We start from the raw sequence: 21,311 nt of genomic DNA on the forward strand, positions 1-21,311 counted from the left end.
ACTGCCAAGACTGAATCAAAGCTTCTTATTCAGCCTAGAATAAACACTCATCCCCCTAGGTTTGTGTCCTGTTTCTTCTTATTTAAACAATGTGAAAGAAAACAATAATAATAATAATAATAAAATAGAGCTTATTATGATCAGTGTAGTCTATCTGGATCCTTGCCCCTTCCTTTCAGGTGTGTTTGAACCCTGCTTTCATAAATCTATGTTTATAATTAGTGAATTACATTTTGGATGCCCAGAAGACAATTTGCCTTATATTACCTCATTTTTTTCTCCCCCTCTCCATTTGAAATGTTCTTTTAGGTCTGTCACTGGTACAATAATCAGATTGCCTTTCCTGTTAGACCTGTCCTAACAGGTGAGATAGAAATGGCAAATCTCTATCCCATTCCAATTTCAAACCACTTTAGAAGAGAATAATGAAAACATAGCAGGCACATCTCCTGTTGTGCAGACCATAGCCACATTAGATTGCTTTCCCACAGAAGCCCAGCCAGCTTTATTGCAAGCAGTGCATACATTACAGGATGTAGTTGTCATGTTCACTGTTTCAATGTGCACTGTACATCGTAACCTTTCACATGCCATGGCGCTGATGCGTGTTTCTGTTGGGAGGGAGCTACTGGGAAACCTTGTGCCAAGCTCTATCTCTATGTTCATGTCAATGGAATGTGTTTGGGTTATGTGCTCTGCTCAAGGACTTTTCCCGCGGACCATCAGGAGCCGTTAGGAGCACCTGGGATTGTGAGCCTGGGAAGATTCTACTGGGGGAGGGATCTCGTTTGTACCGAGGGTTTTTAGTTTGCATTTGGCGCACTTTTTCCATTCTCAGCTTTCTTTGTGAACCTGCATACTATTCTTTAATAAATCAGATATCTTTGTGGTCCTGCTTATGAGTCTGATGGTGTTTAGGATAGGCAACCATTACAGTAGTACAGTATGGTATAGATACTACTACTGGATGAATACTAGTCTATTAAATTTCAGCCCATTGCTGGCCAAGAAAACTTTGGTTTGTTATTTTTGAGCCAAGACCCACTGAACTGCTGACTGACTGTGACTCCCTAAGGCAAGTGAGGGAACCTCTGCCCCTTCAGATGATGCTAAACTATAACCCCTTGCACACGTAGCTAGCATGAGAAGCATACCAGGAACTGTAGTTCAGCAATATTTAGAAGGTCACAAATACCTACTCCTCCTACAAGGTTTCACTCAAATGTATTTTCTGGTTCTATCTGGAGATGCTGAAGACCAAATTTGCAACTAACTATTGCTAAAATATACCCCTTCAAGATTCTTATTGTATTGTCCTATGACACAATGTATCTGCTCCACACTACACAACTACACTCTTGAAATCATCATGTACAAAGACTTCCATCAGTTGCAGGCATAGCTTTTATCAGCCGTGTTTGAAAATACAGGTAGTCCTCATTTAGTGACTGCCTCAAACAGCGACTGTTCACAGTTATGACAGTGACAAAAAAGTAACTTTGCAACCTATGCAGGTCTGCAAAGCAAAGCAAAGCTGAAGTGAGATCGTAAGGACAGTTGTGGTTTCACCTAGCGACTGCTTCACTTAATGACCAACTTGCCAGTTCCAATTGTGGCTGCTAAGCGAAGACTCTCTGTACAACCAAACTAGAAATGTTCAAGTTTTCTACAGGATCTTACTTCAACTTTAACACTACCAGATGAGCTGATCTTACAATTAAAAATGCATCCACTCAAGCCCCAGTCTATCACTTTGTCGTAACTTTATGCTTATATGATCAGAACGTGAGCAATTGCTGTGCCAAATTAAACAGTAAGGCCCAGAGTCTGCATTATACTTAGCCAGAGAATACTGTTCCCTTTTGATAGAAAAATAGCTAGAGCAGTTTGCAGGTTAATCCTCCCGCTTCCTCCAAGAGAATACAAGATGCCAAGTTGTCTGAAGACAGGCTTCTATGTGAAGGGTGAAATCACTATCTTATGGAGAGCGCTACATCTCATCAATTGGGGTGGGAGGAATATAAATATAAATAGGGCCAGTGGTCTTGCCTTACGGAACAGCCGACCCCCTGAGACCTGGATGGCCCTGATGGTTATGAAAACCTGGATGCTCTATTATGGGCACATTTGGGGCTATGAGTTGCTTGTTATATAACCTGGCTTTTGTATTTGTTATTATTATTTTATTTGTCTTTAATTGCATTTTTGCCATTTTATTTTGGTTTTGTGTTGTCAGCTGCCCAGAGTTATTTGCATAAGTTATTTGCATAAATTTACTACAATAAAATAAACAGAGATGCACAATAGCTCCAACAGGCACCATGTAAACAATTGTCAAGCTTGTCTCTGCACAATGAAGGTTAGTAGCTATTCCTCCATGACAGGAAAAAAAAAACAATATTTTTTCTAAAAGAACCACAAAGGTACAGCCAGTCTGGCTACAATTATCCCTGCTCTGGAAACATGGGTAGCTACCTGAAATCTCTCTAAACAGGTTAGAACCTGTTTCTGTGTCTGAAGACCATGCTTTTTTTAGAAATCAATCTTGCAATGTGTTGGTAGAGGGGTATATATTTAAGGATGCAATAAATGCTCCTCAAAAGACATCTGGGAGTTGAGCTATTAGTCAGTTATGCTTTTTTGATTAATTAATTAGGCATTCTTCCAAGATTAAGAGGACCTGCAAAGTTCTGTTTGATGCTCTTTCTTAAGGTAGTAGGGGGTTTCCTCTACATTTAATTAATTTATTTACTATACCTACATCCTATTTTTAAAATAATGATTTTATTTATATCTGTCTAACATCAGTTAAAGAGAGAACGTGAGAATATGTATCTCTCTGTGTGTGAGAGAGACAGAGAGAAAGAACCAGGGCCTACACTCTGTGGTACTTTTTTCTCTAACTGTAGAGAATCTCTTTATTACCTTAAATGGGCCTTCGGTCTAAAAATACAAATTTGAAAATGAAAATGGTGGTTGACTGGAGAATATATGATTTTTTTTTCTTCTGTTCATTAAAAAGACTTACAGTGGGAAAGAGAAAAAAAAAAACCTCGGTTTTAGTTTTGCTAACTTTCTCATTCTTCATTCATTTCATTCCATCTGTTTCTGCCACCTTTAAAGTGATTTTTGAAAAGTTTGCACAATACTTCATAACAATTTGTTTGCACATTTTTCCAATTGTATGTAAACATATTCATTCAGTGTGCCCCAGGGACCTAATGGATCCTGTTGGGGTTCCAGAAAGAGCTGGAGGTTATATCTGAGACTCTGATGCCACTGAGACTCTGATGCCACAGTCATCGCTTGGAAGGGTGACAACAGCCTTGGATTAGAGTATACCTATGTGGTCTCTCCCAATCCATGAATACCAGAAAGCCCCCTGATTTTCAAAACACACAAATGCAGCTCAAACAGTTCAAAAACTCCTGGAGATGAAGCAGCAGAAGAAACACCTAGTACTGTACCAAAGGACACTGAGGAATGAATCTGATTGAATACTGGTAAGAGCCTTTATTAAGGATCACCTTGTAATTATCTTACTACATCGCAGCTACAGATTGCCAGCTGGCAGACCTGTTTGAGATAAGTTGGAGGGGAAACTGATGGATAAAATCACTCAGATCCACTCAGATCCACTCTGAGTTGGACTCCCAACTGTGCAAGAAGACTGAAGCAAAGTCTTGCTTGGTTATCTGGGGGCGGGGGAGGGGAGGCCTTGCACCTGTTAGTCCCAAGGAAGCGGGCTGTTACTTTGGCCACCTGTGTATCCTTCTTGTTGAGTATGTGGCCATATAAATGTAATAAATATTTATATTTATTGGGGGAGATGGGCGGTAGAAAAATTTGAATAATAAATAAATAAATAAATGTAATACATACATGCATGAAAGGTGAAAGGTCTCCTGTGCAAGCACCGAGTTATGTCTGATCCTCTCGGGAGATGCCGCTTTCATTATGTTTTCTTGGCAGACTATAGAGAGGGGTGGTTTGCCATTGCCTTTCCCAGTCATCACCTTCCCCAGCAAGCTGGGTGCTCATTTTACTGACCTCAGAAGGATGGAAGGCTGAGTCGACCTGAGCTATCTAGCGCGCTGGGATCAAACTCGGATCATGGGGAGTGTTTTTGTTGCAATACTGCCACCTACCACTCTGCGCCACATGAGATTATTACATACATGCATACATACATACATACATGGCAAGCAAATTCCATTAAGATATTGCATATTTACATATCATTTTCATCAATCTACATATGGTTGTTTTTGCATTTCCTTCACTGTAAATCTTTTACTGAAATGCAACCTGGCATTCAAAGAAAAAAAAAAATTCTGAAAGTTCACAGTCAATGTGGTCGGTAAGTCTGAATGGGGAAAATTAAGTAAATTTGCATTACGATGCAAACTGAACAGGTTTCTCCACTATATTTTTGCCAAAGGAGGCTCCAAGCAATGGAAAGAGTAGGTTGCTAACAATATTTGCTCCTGATACTACACCTAAACTTAATTTGCTTTTTGAACATACTTTTGAAAAATCCTACGATCAATTGCTGTCTGGATATGAAACCCCAACCAAGCTTTCTTTTCCCAGTTTATCCTTGACATCCACCCTTTCTAAAACTGTATTAACCAGAAATGACGGGAAAGTGGCCCAAATCAATGAATTCAGAATATCTCAAACTGATAATATCTTTTTGCTTCCTGGAGCAAGCTCTCTTGCAATAATAATATTTTTAGTTCTGGTCAAACAGAGCAACACTGACATCTTATGGAACAAGGAAGCTACTGCAGGGATGACAATTAAAAATAACTTTGTTTTTTTAAAAGAAAACAGGGTCAGTCTAGGCACAGCATTCCCAACGTAAGTTTTAAAAATGTTTAGCACCTATTTGGAAGCCTGATTTAATTTTACTTTGAAATCACTCAAGCTAAGGCTTAGCAGCTCAAGCAGAAAAAGACAAAACACAGATGTGAATGCCAAATATAATCACTGTGATATAATGACCAGAAGCAGGCAAGAAACAAAAAGCTTCAGTAAATATATGGAAACAGAGGTAGGGTGGCATTGAATAGTATCAATGGCCTTTCCTAGAAGAAAAAATAAATCATAATGGATAATTTGGTCACAACAAAAATGAAATTAGAACTCCCTCTAGGAAAGGGCTAAAAACATAGAGAGCTGCATCATATCAGGAAGAAGGTTTGTTTAATTGCAGTTGATTTCCAGCCCAGAGTCCCCTTTTCGGGAGAGATGGGCGGTGATAGAAATTTGAAAAATAAAATAAAATAAATAAATAAATGCACAGAACCCTCATCTCAACTTAGAGCAACAGCTATGTAGGAAAACTTTCTTGAAAGAATATATTGATCTTTGAGCTGCTTCCAAAAAAAGGCTATTAATTACATACTGTTTTATTTCTGCTTCTCTCTCCTTGGCTCTCTTTATTCAAGGCTTAACAGTCTTTAAGATGAGTTATATCTACAGTATTTTTGGATCTAGTCATTCCCTGGTCACTCAAGGTGCAGCAAAAACAGCATGGGATCAAGGAACCGTGACCCCTCACCACCCTCATACAAAGCACCTCAATGACCTCCCTTTCTTTTGTATCTGAAGGCCATCTTACTGACTACAAAGCTTCCTTTACACAAAACACCACCCTGAAAAATAACTTTAATTGGATATGTCTTAGCTATTACATTTGTCCCTACAAAAATGCGGTTTAAAAAAGCAACACTGCCCTCTTCAGGAAAATGACTGAATACCACGAAGACTTCACTAAAGTGCAGTTTTCTTTCTTTGGCTTGGTTATATTTTCAATTCCATGTTTTACCTCAGTTTTCTTTTTGCCTATATAATACAATAGATGGACCTCCAGCTATTCAAAGAGAAATTGGATTGTGTGGCATACAGCCTCTAGTCCTCTTTAACCAGAGAAGCACTGGATGAAGCAGGCTGTCACCCCAGAGAATTTATGCAACTTTATACAGGTCAATTTTTAAACAAAGCACTTCAGAAAGTGCAGAGACACACATGTAACATCAGCCTGCAACTCCTTAAAGCAGTGACGTTTTGTTCCTGGAATCACTCAGCTGCAGTACAACCCCAGGAAAAAAAACACAACTGCTTTAAGGAATGGTACAGAGGTGTGACATGTGCATCCCCACATGCTCTGAAACACCTTTTCCCTTTGAAACCTAGGCACTACACAAACCCAGGGCATATGTTATTCCAAATCATTGACTATACTTGCTCTCCAAATCCCATCCTCCAACAAGTGCTACTCCAAAGCAAAAACTAATTTAATTTAACCATTTAATGTAATGTAACCACTACACTTTATATTTTTATTGTCTATTTATTCTATCTATATTTTTATTTGTATATGTATGCTATCTATATATTTTATTGTCTATTTATTTATTTATTATTGTATTTATACTATATGTATTGAGTTTACAGTGGTGCTGAATTTTAAACTTTTGTTTTGTTGTAAACCACCCAGAGTCCCTCCTTTGGGGGGAGATGGGCAGTGATAAAATTTGATTGATAGATAGATAGATAGATAGATAGATAGATAGATAGATAGATAGATAGATAGATAGATAGATAAAAGTATATAATAATATGATTACTCTTTATAGTCAGTTATTTAATCATTTATCTTATGTCACCTCAAATTATAATCTGGGAAAAAATTGAAAATCTTAGAAGACCATACTCAAAGGTGTTCCCCCACGCCCCCACCACCAGGGCCAGTTGTTGTGTGAAGGCCTCAGATTGTGTATTTCTGGCTTATACCTACATTAGTTTTGAGATTCAACCAGAATCACTGCAGCTTCTCTCCTTAAATTCTACTGTAGGAAACAGGTATGGAATAAAGGACACATCTCCACTGAAATCTCTTTCCATTCAACTAGATAACTAACCTCTTATTTTTCTCTAAGAAGAGAACGTCAAAGAGACTTGTGAATTATATATACAATATAACCTATTATATTCACCAGTGACTCAAACATCATCTGGAAGTTTTTATCACCCCTCCCAAGTTGAAACATGATTTGTTATATAAAAGTACACTCCCACTGGATTCAGATACTTCCCTGGAGACTGCTGTTATGACACTGTGCTATTTATACATGTCCATCATCCATATTATCAATTCCATCAACTATCCAATGTCTCAGTTATATTCTAAACTGGAGGTGCTCCAGACTAAATATGGACATTTTTCTACAGATAAAACATGTGCTTTCAGCTTTTCCTGTAGCATAGCTCCAAAGCACATTATGCTTGTAACTGTCCAATTTGTCCATAGTTATGCAACTGTTTTTTAAATAAAGAACTGGGATCCATAATTCAAACTTACTTCAGGCTCAGGAAATCATCACACTACGAAAACTTCATTTATGCTACCAGATTTTGTTTATTCATAAAGAACAAGAGGGAAAGAAGCAATAACTACTTGACACTTTGCAAACTTACCAAGCTATTCATTTTAGACGAGGAGGAGCTTGTTCTCTGTTTTCTTAAACAATTCAGTTCTTCTGGGTTTCCATCCTTTGGCTTTAAGATCATCCGGCTGTTCCCAGCAGTGCCTTCTGAGGCAGATCTTAGACGCTTTTCTATGAATCTTCCTTCTCGAAATGGACTAAAACTACTGGGAAGACTCACTGTGAAGTAAGATATACATACTTATTTACAATCATCATCAATGCTGCAAACATTCAGAAATGTTTCTTTTAATCAAAGGTGCATTATTTGGAAGTTGACTAAGCTGCAGCCAGTTAAATCTTGATTTTGGTTTGCTGCATAGCTATTAGAAAATCCTGGCCCGTACGGCTAAGAAAACAAATCAATGGATCATTGAACAAATCAACTCAGAGTTCTCACTCAAGGCACAAATGACCAGGCTCAAATTATCCTATTTCGGACACATTATATGAAGACCCAGCTCTCTGGGAAAGGCTGTAATGCTGGGAAAGATGGAGGGAAAGAGAAGAGGATGACCAGCAATGAGGTAGATTGACTAGGTTACATTGGCAATGAGTGCACTGGCGGGAGACTTCAAAGAACAAGTTGGGGATAGATAATCATGGAGAAAATCGATATGGTTGATAGGGGTCAAAAACAACTCAATGGCACATATTCAATCAATTAATCACAGTGGAAAGAACCACCAGTACATGCTGAAAGGTTCCATGAACTAGCTTTAATAATATTTATGAACTCAGCCATTGTGACTTCTTAAAAAAAGATAGTTAAAATTAAATCATGGCTTAACATAATGTGTAAACCCTGCTGTCATTTCTTGAGAAGATGGCAAAAAGCAACAGTGCAGCCTTCTTCAACTCAGTGCCTTTAATACATACTGGAACTCTAGCTCCTTGTTTTCTCCAAACACGGCTTAGTATCTTTCCTGAATATTTTGTAGCTGCAGTCCCAACACATCTAGAGAATTTCACCAAATTGAAAAGGTTGCAACAAGAATCATTTATTTATATTCTATTCAATTTTGAATTGATTGTTGTAAACTGCCCAGAGTCCCCCGATGGGAGGAGATGGGCAGGGACAAACCGGATGGATGGATGGATGGATGGATGGATAAATAAATAAATTTATATCCCGCTTTTTTCCCCCAAGACCTCAAGGAAGCATACACATCATTCTCTCTTCCAATTTTTCCCAAACACAATCCTCTAAAGTGGGTTGGACAGAGAGATAGTCACTGCCCCAAAGTTACCTAGTGAGATGACTGAAGATGGACTTGAACTGAGTTTCCCAGTTTTAATCCAGTATAACTAATATATCACATTGGCTCTCTAGTAGGACTGTCCATGCTTGAAGATGATTGTAAGAAGTGCTTGGGATCCTTAAAACAGAGAAGTGTGATGTTCACATGAAGTCTAAAGCACTTACTCCAATTTTCAAAGTATTCACACCCCTACTGTGTGAGAGGGTGCAATGCACTTTCTATATCCCCTTGATTTCACTAGAGGATTTAGGATGATATGCATAGAATTATGAACTTCTAAAGTTATTTTCTCCTTTAAAAATGATTGCATAAACTCACCTTCACTTCCATGAAAATGTATTTTGGACTGATATGCCTGGGACTACTTCGATCATATTACTGCCCTAAGCTTTTATTATTTCTACTGAATCTACTTTATCGCACTGTATGCATAAACCAGATGAACATACAATCATATTTAGGCATCAAAGGTATTCTGTACACTCAGCTGAGGAAATCAGTATGATCTATAAACTCTGAAAATGGATTGTGCCATTGTTGGTAGTAACGTAGCTATCCATAAGACTAAGTAAACAATGTGGGGGGGTTTTGGCTTTGGTAAGAAATTTCTGCACAACAGCTTCATATTTCAGCTGCCCTGACATACTAATTTTAAGTATTATGTGCTTAAAATGTAGTGATTAACATCCCGGGAATTTGATGTTTGCATATTAGTTTCTCCATTCAGTGATTTTATTATGCAGTTTAAGTTAAGAAGATCTGTTTTTCTATTACTATAAATCATAAAATGCATTGTTTACAAACACTGGAATATGTCATCGGGGAAAAAAATAGTAATAACAGATCTCCAGACTAAGATCCAGTTAGGAATCTTCAACACATAATCCATTAGCATATCACAAGAGATCATTGGCATACATACTCCCAGGCCTTCTACACAAACCGTTATTTATATGGACCATGTTCTCAATATCTGCAATTCAGTAAACCTCATAAGTCTAACCATGTCTGGAACTGATTAGAATCTGGATGGAAGAATCCATTTTGATGAAGGTGGAAAAAGCATAGAACTTACATGTAACAAATGCAAAATTAATGAATTTTAAGGAGTATGGAAAGAGGCAATGAGCAAAAAATGGTGAAACAGGATCACTAAAGCAGAAATATCATCATAGTGAAAAAAAATAGCTTAGAGACAAGCAAGAAGATGGAATTAAAAAGCTGTGGGATATGTTAAAATAGAAACTCACTGTACTACAAACCACAGTAAGGTAGAAGGGAGTCAGATCTCTTTTTGACTATAATTTGCCTCTGATGTCCTCCTAGGAATTTTTGTCTGATTTTGAATGAGACTCAACAGGTGGCATAAATAGGAAGGGCTTTCAATAAAACTTCCTGAATGCTTATTTTAGGAAGTAATAGCATTCATCGCTATGTGTCTTTAAAAAAAAACCTAATAATTTGGAAAGTATCACTGATCATTCATTTATAAGATCTCTCACCAGTAACTTGGAGACCCAAAAAGCAGCATCTTCATGACATGCCAAGCATAAATGGTGTCATCTGAATATTATTCATGCATACTGAGAAGCAAGCACAAAGTTTTTCAAAAAGAACATTTTTCAGAAGACAGCAGTGGTTGAGCATACGTACCCTTCGCATGGTTTATTTCATTTCCCTGCTGTGTTTGAAAGGACTGAAGTTCAGAAGACAGAGGAGTGATCTTAGTTTCAGTTCCTGGAAAGGTTTCTCTAACATGTTCAGATACTCTTGCTTTTTGCTGGTCCCTCTGTAATCCCTGTGCTCTTGGAGAACATTCGGTTATTTCTCCCTTGTTTAAGACAAAGGTTTTTAATTGTGCTTTAGCTCCTGAGTTTACATCTTCTGGATGGCTGGTCTGTTTAGCAAAGAGCTCTGGCAATAACACTTTTGTATGCTTTCGACTTGAATCAAGGATTTCTGAGAAAGCACCGGCTTCACTGAGCAGTACATTTCTAGCCCTGTAAGTTTCAGCACAAGGGGAAATACTTTCTGTAAGGTTTGCCTTCCTTGAAAGAGCAGCAGCAGCAATGGGATTAGGAAAAGTTTGCGAGGTAGACACATTGTGGGCCAAGGTTTCTGGGTGCACATTTCCACAGGTGAGCAGCCCATCAACCTCAGAAACAGAATCTTCAGTCAACGCTAGAAACTCAGATGGCGTCTGTACAGTTGTCAGGTCGGTGGAAAGCATCGACGACTGCAAAGAGCTGCCTATACATTCTGAAGGAGAGGACTTTGCAGACACAGGATCACTTTCAACACTGGATTTAATATCCAACAAGCCAGAAGTTGGTTGCACACAGGTAACTGACTGACTCTGAGGGACTGGCTTTGAGAATCTGTAGTGTGTTGAAAAGGACTTGGGGAGAAGTTTCCTTGAGGAATGTTTAACAGAAGACCTGCTTTGGGCTTCTGTAAAGCCAGAGTCATCACCTTCATTCTTCCCAGAACTTATGCAATTTATGAAAACATTCTTATTGGTGGACGGCTCCCTCCCCTTTTCAAAGTCCTCTGTCAAGGACCTTGTTATTTTTTTATTTCGAGAACTTCCAAAACCAACTGAATGCCTCCCTCTGCTCTTCACGTGTTCCTCCAAACTGAACTTTTGCAAAGCATTGTGGCTAGACTGTGCACCATTCAAAATGCCCACATTCTGGCACGAAGACTCAGTTTTCTGATCGCTCCCCTTCCTGTGGTGGAAGCTAATGGAAGGCGTGCGGAAGAGGCTCCTGCGTTTGCCTGTGCTACCTGAGCTAGAGTTGGTGCTGGAGGGAGAAGAGCTGTGAACGCCAACAGTGCTGTTGGAAGTTGGCGAGGACGGGAGGGAATCATGTCTTCGGTTAATACTTCTCCGGAATATTGGCAAACGGGACACAATGATTGAACGCCTTGATCCTGAGTCACCCATCAGGACCCTGTTGTGCTTGGCTAGGCCCAGTCAATATTAAAATCTGTTTGGATGGAAGAGAGATATTATTATTATTATTGTTGTTGTTGTTATTATTGTTATTATTATTATTATTAATATTATTAATATGCAAAAAGACCAACACATTCATAGACACATATCAATTTCAGACATACAGAAAGGGCATTCAGAATCAACATACCGGAAAGAATCACAGTGCAATCAAATTTTCTATGTATTATGGTAAACACCTCACATTTCTGAGGTAATATAAGACTGAAACCAGGTTGCTGAAAAAATGTTTCTAACGAATAGTTAGAAAATGGCAGTTCATGTCAGACTACAGGGAGTCCTTGTTTAGTGACCACAATTGGGACCAGCAACTCAGTCATTAAGTGAAACAGTTGCTAAGTGAAATTGCAACTTACAGATAGTCCTTGTGTAGCAAACACAACTGGGACTGGCAACTCAGTTGTAAAGCAAAGTGGTCACTAAGTGAAACCACACCTGTGCTTCTGATCTTACTTCAGCTTTCCTTTGCTTTACAGACCTGTGAAGGTCATAAATGCAAGGACTGGTCACACAGTTACTTTTCCATCACCGTCATAACTGTGAACGGTTGCTATCCAAGGCAGTCACTAAATGAGGACTACCTGTTCATGTATCATAGCCCAGAATCTACTTTATTTTTATTTATTTATTTATTACTCAAATTTAGCCACCGCCCATCTCCCCCAGAAGAGGGACTCTGGGTGGTTTACAATAAAATCCCACATAAAACATAAACATTAAAATCACATAAAACAATTATGATAAAACACAATAAATAAATAAAATCCAAGAGAAATGTAAAATCCAGGCTGGTGGGAGGGACTCTAGGGTGCGAGCCATCCCCAAGAATGGTTATTCACTTTCCTGCCCCAGGCGAGACGGCAAAACCAGGTCTTCAGGGCCTTCCGGAAGGTCAGGAGTGAAGGGCCCTGCCTCACCTCCGGGGGCAAGATATTCCAGAGAGTGGGGGCCACCACTTTGTCCTTGGAATCAGGTGATTCAACTACCAGTACTTATTCCACATGCAAGGTCTGTGCCATGCCTTTAGCAACCATCCCCCTGTACATCTAGAAGACTCTTCTACCTATCTCTGCTGCCTGCCTACTGAACCTGCTGCTTTACCACATTTGGAATGGAGAGTGGGGTATTGTCCTTCCTCACTCTTCCAATTTTTTGTCCAGCTCAGACTGTCCTGTGACAAAAGCAGTCACAGAAAGCCAATCAAAATCTCCTCCATCCCTTCTAACAAAGCTATTCTTTTTACTAAATATTTGTTCTCCTTCATGATCTCTTATTTCAACCCCGCCAAGTTTATTTCCAGTTAGATATTTAATGGTTTTATGTATTTATCTGAATAAGGATAAATCATTCTGTTTGTCTTCAGATTAATCTCATAATGTTGTCTACCCAATACACATTTGAATGGAAATTAGTTTTTGCAGGACATCCCCACCTTGTGTTTACTTACTCTGATTGTGCAGTCAGACAGTGAAAAGCATGATAAAGCCATTACATCTAAATAAATGCCTATATAAACAAACCTTGGTGTTTTCAAAGAAAATGGATTAGGAACCCAATTCCAGATTTGATGGTATAAACCTTAAATCAGTATGCACAGTGTGTCTCCTGTATGTTGGCCACCAATGTTCAGTAAACTTTCTGCACATGGGCTTGCCTTAGACCACCACAACAGGCAGGTTATCAAGCAGTGGACAGCTGTAGTGAAAGACAGATGTGATGTTTAGCATTGTCTGACTTAGTAGCTGTGTAGACCTGCTCTTTAACAAGCCATAAATAGTATCAATCCAAAATCACTGCTGGAAAAAGACAAAATTGCCTTGATAATCGTATTTAAGCTTTGGAATCTCTTTATTTCCCACCAAAGAAATTAGCATTATGTTTGATGTTTTCATATTCCAGTTTCTCATCATGATTACTCATTTTTATGGCATTTCTCTGTGTACACTGCTTTGCATCTTTCATCTTAAATATTCTCATAAAAAATCTAAAGAGATAAGCTAAGCTGAGATAGCATACTTTCCCAAGGATCATCCAGGGAACTGCATAGTTAACTAGGGGTTTGAATTAATGCAGGATACCAGGCAATATTTTCACACAGCTCTTTCACTGACTGCCATAAGATTTCCCAGTTGTACATCTGCCAATTCTAATATAACAGTTACTCTGTACGTTTTTTTAATTCCACAAATTTCATTTTTATACTCTATACTGAAAACCCTCTGCAATCTATTTTGTTTCAGAGGAGGGGATTTCTCTGTTTCTTCAAGTAATTGTTTGGGTTTTTTTGCAGCTAAATAATTTTATATAGCATCACTGTATCCCCGTGGACAGATCCACCCATAGAGGAAGCATAGCTAATCCCCTGGAGAAAGTACCACAGGGGAAGGACAGCATAAAGGTAAACTTTAGGAGAGAGGAGGACTCAAAGGAAGAAGGAGAGATAGGTTGCTGTTACAAAGCCCTTCATTCATATCTTTGTTCAATACACACTATATTGATTTTCCACTTAGTTGCCTGGTGATAGTCAATGAATGCTTTATTATGGCCAAACGCCAGCAACTTAAAATGTCCAGACAGTAATATGATACACAATAGAACAGGCAGTAACATACAAGCAAGAGAAGATTACTGTATGTACTCTGACTGCAAGATGGATTACAATTTGACTGGTGTCCCCTTATTATCCATGGCTGCATTCTATATGTCACCATACAGCATTTTGCTACATTACAGATAACAAGAGAAAGTTGTCTGGTGATTGATTGATTGATTGAAAGATAAACAGACAGACAGATGTGTGTGTGTGAGACAGAGAGAGAGAGAGAGAGAGAATTCATTTACAAATAGTTTCTAAAAGGGACATAATAAATGTATTGAATAGATCTCTACAAAATTCTCAATGAAGCGGAATATGACCACCTGGTTTGAGAACCCCTAAACTAGGAGGATAACTATGTTCCTCATGGTCACAAGTCCTAGTAAATCTAATTTCCAGTAGAGCAGATGGAAGGATGTTAAACTGAACATGAAAGATGCCTCTGCTATAGTGAGTGAATCACAATATATATGTAGCTGGCTAAACTTTCAGGTTCAGTCTCCAGGCCCTAACACTGTTACAGATGACATCTAACTAATCTGGTCATTTAAAGTCCAGGATTCACTGTTCAAGAAGTACTTAGCATGATCATGGTCATGCAAAGTACTTAGAAGTACTTTCCATAGTACTTAGAAGTACATGCAAAGTACTAAGTACTTAGCATGATACATAGCCAGCAAAGCTCTAGAGCAGGGTTTCTCAACCAGGGTTCCATGGAACCCTAGGTTCTGCAAGAGGTCAACAGGGGGTTCCTGGGAGATCATGATTTATTTAAAAAACCTATTTCAAATTCAGGCAACTTCACATTAAAGAGATAAGTTTCATTCTTTCTTTTTAGTTTAAGAACACTGTTAATCCATATATACAGGCCTACACATGAAACGAATATAATAATTTTGTAACTTCTGGCCTATATTTGAGCCTGAATGTGCAGGGGTACCATGAGACCTGAAAAATATTTCAAGGGTTCCTCCAGGGTCAGAAGGTTGAGAAAGGCTGCTCTAGAGAGAAGCTGTGACTCAGCCATTTATTACACCATGTCCAGTTGTGATCACCACGATACAAAAGGGACACCTAGGAACTGAAAAGAGTGCAGAGGAGAACAACAAAGATGTTTAGAGGCTTGGAAGCTAAATCCTATGAGGAGCATTTGCTTCCAACCCTATGATTCTATGATTCTACAACGTGAGGTTGGAAGAAACTGATTATCTATTTCAGTCTATTCAGCTTAGGTCTGGATGTAGCATGGAAGCAGCCCAATTAATTGCCTTTTCCAGGATAGAGAAGAATAGAGTGTGGATCCTCTTGGATCTCCAAACTTTTACAGCTCTGATCATGGTATATTTCTCAAGAGGAGCAACTGGAAACACTGTTACACTGATTCCATTTCTATTTAATCCCAGAGTTCTACACTGCAGGTCCCACAGGTTTCTATTCTTTCTTACTCGTTGTTCAATGTCAACTTGAAACTGCTGAATGTGTTTGTAGAGTGAAGTACACTCTACCTTTCAAATCTATCTCTGCTTTTCACTGAATCAGGAGATTATTGCCAGTGGCACTGAAGTTTGCTAGAAGCAAACAAAAGGCAAATCTAGACAAGACAGAGGCAGCAGAATCCACAGGGGTGGGATTCGAAATCTGGCAGATGGCAGGGGTGGCATTGCAGTCTAAACCCTAGCACCTTACCACCATCCTGCAGATGCCACCGGGCAAAAGTACTCTGGATATACTGGTTTAGGCCTAGCAATTAGGAAAGCGGACTGATCTGGATGAGACAACACTTCATCCAAAGGGAAGGTACATATTTGTTTGCTTGTTTTCGATCCAGCCTTTATTATTTTTATAAATAACTCAAGGCAGCGAACATACCTAATACTCCTTCCTCCTCCTATTTTCCCCACAACAACAACCCTGTGAGGTGAATTGGGCTGAGAGAGAATGACTGGCCCAAAGTCACCCAGCCGGCTTTCATGCCTAAGGCAGGACTAGAACTCTCAGTCTCCTGGTTTCTAGCCTGTTGCCTTTACCACTAGACCAAACTGGCTCTTACAGGCTCCCCTTAATTCCCATCTGTGAGTAGAGATTCAAGCTGCCTAAGGGCAAGAAGAACTTCTGTCCAGTTACAACCTTATTTACACTGGGATAGCCTCCGTGGTCGATGTCCTCATAACCTCGTAAAAATACTAAATCTTCAAGGATATCCTTGTAGTAACAAAGCTACGCCTGGGGCTACTCTTGAAGATTTTGTATTTTTATTTGCTACATGTTTACATCTAAGTACCATACAAGTGATGCTTTTACCCCGCATAACCTTAGGTAATAGACTGAGCTTCCAGGGCTCAGGGTGGATTAAGGACCTGCGTAATCACTATACCACCGTGGTGCTCAAGATGGCCTTGAAGCCGCAACTGGTTCAGAAGGCAGCTGCTGAATAAGGTGGCTAAATGGAATAACAGAATACCAGTTCTGAAAGCCCTGCAATTGACTGCCTGTGGCCAATTCAAAGTCTGATACAAGTCTATAAAACTTACATGATTTAGGATTCAAGTACAGAAAATATCATTTCTCCTGATACCAGATAGCTGATGAACTAAGATCAGCAAGGGAGCCCTTGCTCATGGCCTCAAAAGTTGGTATGGTTCAAAGATGTAAGTTGGTATGGTTCAGAAGTGACTCCAAAGAGAAACTCAGCTGCTCCCCACTATCTTTCAGACATCAATTGTCTATTTATCCAACAGCAGAACAGCACCCTAAAATATAACAGAAACTTAAGAGACTGGGACCAAATTTGCTATGGTAGAAGAAGCTGGCAAAAGAATGATCTAGTTTGAAAACGAGCTGGATCTCGCCTGGAATTGTAGAGAAAAATTATTCCAGAAAAAAAAATCCTCAATGCATCCTTGTGAGAGAGGCAGCTGGGCAATGGACTGGAATGCTGCTGACTTAATTTCCCTTCCTCCTCCCTCTTGATCATGTGACCAAGAGTGATGTCTATGCAACCTATCCACTAACATACATCAATACAATATAAAAGGAAAGCAGATACACACAAGCAAACACGTTATTTCACTACACAGAAGAAAATACAGAAGCCTCCCACGGTCACTGTTGAACAAACAGCCGGAAAGAATTCCACTTCCCCCCCCAAAAAATTAACCACAACATTAATACATTTTTAATTCATTCGTTCATTGTTTTAAGAGTTGATGATTGCCAGTGATGATGAGCTTATTATATGATGAGCTTATTAAAGTTTATTTTTATTCTCCTATTGTAATCTGCTCCTGGCTCCTCCAAGAAAATTAGCAATATAGCAATAAATAATCATAATCATAACAACAACAACAACTTGAAAACTGGAGTGCTCCTGTTTTAGAATACTAGCCTGACAGCTGTCATATTCTAGGATAGTCCACTGCAAGATTGTGTACCGGTTCCATGTTTCAAGTGAATATCTTTGAATGAATATTTTTGTGTAGGAGGCTAGAGGCTGTGAATGGAATGCTGACTTAAGACTGAAGCACATCTGCTTATATATCTTTGTCTGACTGATTTGCATTCCACCTTTTGTACAGGAACACAGGGTGGCCATACATAGTACTCTTTCCAGCTAGTTTTTTTTTTCTGCGATAACCCAGTGAAGTAGTTTGAGATGAAATTGTGCAACCTTCTGGCACTCTACATAGAGAACTTTCTCAAGGGATGGTCTTCTCCTGGGGCCGGAGCAGAGAAAGCCTTGAAAGCAATTTATTTTTTATCAAATTGAATGACAGTGGTCAAAACATTGCAGAAAACATTTTCAACACACTTTGAAAAAAGAAATGACTCAATAGCAAATTGTGCAATAGAGACAACTGCTATTCTCCCAGTACTTTTTACCATTTGTATGATTTCAGTACTGAATTTTGTGCTATGTATGGCTCCCATATTTTGAATTTATACAATACAAATTCATTTTGCAATCCACTTGGGGGAGAAAGAGAATTACACATTCATTAAACTAAACTAATTTAAAAGTAACCTAAAAATAACATCTAAATCTAAATCCCTGACCTGAAGAAACATCCCAAAATGCTGATCTTCAGCAAAATTCATCAAAAAGCTATGGTATTTTTTTTCCAGAGCTGACTCTGCAGAATCAGCTTACTGAAGAAACAATGGGTTCCCTTAGGCACATTTTTTTTTTCCTAGCCATAATTATTTTTATGCATGCAGAACCAAAAGGCAGAATTACAGCTCCTGGGGGAAAAGAAAGAGAAGCTCTAACTTTCAGCTGATATTTCATCAGAATCACCATATAATGTCATAATTTATATAAATGTAACAACAGGATGGCTGAATTACAGGAGGTTATGTTCTAGCACAGAGTTTGCTTCTCCCTGCACACACACACACACATTAAAACAAATGCTCACCCATCGGCAAAATAGCTTGCATGCGAAAAAGCTGCCTGTGTTGCAAAACAGTTTGCATAAGGAAAAAAAATTATAATGAACATCTGTAGAGGTTGAACTTTATGACTATTATCTAGCAGATATGCACCAGAGATGCAAATACAGGTGGTCCTCGCTTAACGACCACTCATTCAGCAACCATTCAAACTTGCGATGGTGCTGAACGAGTGGTACTTACCACTGGTCCTTGGAGTTCTGGCCATCATGTACCCACAGTCACATGATCATGATCCGGGGCACTTGGTGCCCAGCTCATGATTACAACATCACAGCGTCCTGCAGTCACATGGTCACCATTTGCGACCTTCTTTGCCAGCTTCCTACAAGCAAAGTCAATGGGGGCCAGCAGGAGGTTGCAAATGGCGACCATGTGAGGCCCTCGCTTAATGACCTGCAGTGATTTGCGTAGTAATGGCAACTGGAAGTGCTCTAATTTTCATTGTTAAGCAGCGCAGTCATGTAAAGTTGTGCTTTACAACCATGTTGCTTCCAACTGTCGTCATTAACTAAGGATTACCTGTAATTCGTCCTTGTGGCTTCCATGTTGTAAATATTACTTTTGAACAGCAACTGTAAGCCAACTGTATTCTGTAGTATGTTGGCTTGACAGCCATTTATTTTATTTATTTTATAAATTTATTCACCGCCCATCTCTCCCATCTCTCCCCTATGGGGGGACTCATTTCTGAACAGGGCAGGATTCAATTTGTTAGAATGGGTTATGTCATTTGCAGAATCTGCCTATGAGCTTTGCAAGATCCAGGGAGTGGACTCAGCAATTTGTCTGCAGCAGAGTTCGCTATTCTTTGGATTGTACCTAAAGTTGGAATAAAGTTACCAAATTCAAATTTTTTGTTGTTAGTCTGCAAGCACCACACTTAGATACACAGAATACAAAGCCTTTTTTGGTGACTGTTGGGGGGCTGTGAACAGATTTACTGTCATACCCAGCTTCAGAATTCAAATGGAACACCTACTGACCTTCAGATTTAACCAGACATCCTCCAAAATACTGTGTTTTGTTTTGGATATTTCATATTAAGATGATATTCATAAATCTATGCGATTGAGATCAAGTGAGCAGAACCTGAAGCACCTGGATGCCTTTTATGGTTGCCATCATCAAGTAACTGAAGAACTCTAACACAGAAATAGTCGGATAGTACTTGAAAGGGTACACACTTCTTAGAGAATTAAATCAATGAAGTGAAGCAGTCAAAAGTTATCAAAAACAGAGTAAATGTTTGCTTATAAGATTGTGTAGTTCAGGCTAAATTACATAGTAAGGTTTCTGAAGGTAAACAATACAGAAGAGTATACAGGCAAATGACATGAAGAAGATTTCATGAGACCAAAACATTTCTCCACCTTTAAAAAGAAAGAGTGTGTTACTTTTTCCCCTCATCTTTTATGTACAGCAAAGCAGGGATGTGCGGGGGGGGGGGGGGATCAAAAAAGTCAAAATGTTGACCATGCAGTAGAAGCTTCACCCCTTTGTATATGTGGTGCATGTGTGACACATACGAAAAAGATTAGGGCTTCAACTGTTTAATCACTACTACCATCTTGACTTTTCTGACCACCCCTCCTTGTTGCAAAGTATTGGGGGGAAAAAAAGAGTCACAGGAACCCTGAAGACAGTGAGTAGCTCTCAGTCCCCCAGTGAGCTTCTGTGGTTAAAGGTGGACTTGAATGTGAATTGGCTCACCAGTGCCAATTCTATACCTTAACCCAGAGTTTCTCCACCAGGATTCCATGGAACCGTAGGGTTCCACAAGAGGTCACTAGGGGTTCCCTGGGGGATCACGATTTATTTAAAAAATTATTTCAAATTTGGGCAACTTCACATTAAAGAGATAAGTTTCATTCTTTATATTTAGTTTAAGAACACTGATAATGCATATATACAGGCCTACCAATGAAACAAATATAATAATTTTGTAACTTCTGGCCTATATTTGAGCCTGAATGTGTAGGGGTTCCCCAAGGCCTGAAAAATATTTTAAGGTTGCCTTAACCACTCTACCATGTTGGCTATCTCAGTTCAAGAAAAAGCCTTCATGCTTCTTTTCTATCTCTGCTTACCAAATGGGTGAACTGGACAGATTAGTCTCCATCTGCATGTTTGTTTGTTTGTTTGTTTTCCCCCCCTACAAGATGCATCCCCCCGATCTTTAACAACAATCCACTGCCAGAATAAAGAATGTGAGTCTCTCTATCTCCCAGTAGTAACCAATGAGGAAACATACCAAATGCAACAGGCCTCCTTTTAATATCATACAAGCAGCCCTAACAGAATCTCTCTGTCAAAACCATTCACATTTTTCAGGAAAGGTATCCATGGGGGATGAAATTGCATGGCTGAAATCCACACTACTGTTTCTTTACACTATTAGATGCTGTGAAGAACAATGGGGGAGAGTCAGAGGCAAGAATCCTTTGGTTCCCTTGTCTTAGGGCAGTGAGAAAACCGATGCTCTCATAAGG

The 21,311-nt window shown here is 39.1% G+C and overlaps 1 protein-coding gene across 2 annotated transcripts in view; it reads right to left on the reverse strand.

Annotated features, from left to right (window-relative positions):
• The window catches only part of CCSER1 (coiled-coil serine rich protein 1), a 511,517-nt gene that overhangs the window by 365,409 nt on the left and 124,797 nt on the right, over nt 1–21,311 (reverse strand). For both annotated transcript variants that reach the window (XM_063310081.1, XM_063310082.1), the window contains exons 2-3: nt 10,409–11,745; nt 7,486–7,673 (exon numbers count right to left, since the gene is read on the reverse strand). In XM_063310081.1, coding sequence (XP_063166151.1) covers nt 7,486–7,673; nt 10,409–11,702 — 1,482 coding nt within the window. In that variant the 5' untranslated portion in view covers nt 11,703–11,745. The remainder of the gene's footprint in view (nt 1–7,485; nt 7,674–10,408; nt 11,746–21,311) is intronic.

This window comes from Candoia aspera, chromosome 8 (genome assembly GCF_035149785.1).
Source record: "Candoia aspera isolate rCanAsp1 chromosome 8, rCanAsp1.hap2, whole genome shotgun sequence".
NCBI classification, from domain to species: domain Eukaryota; kingdom Metazoa; phylum Chordata; class Lepidosauria; order Squamata; family Boidae; genus Candoia; species Candoia aspera.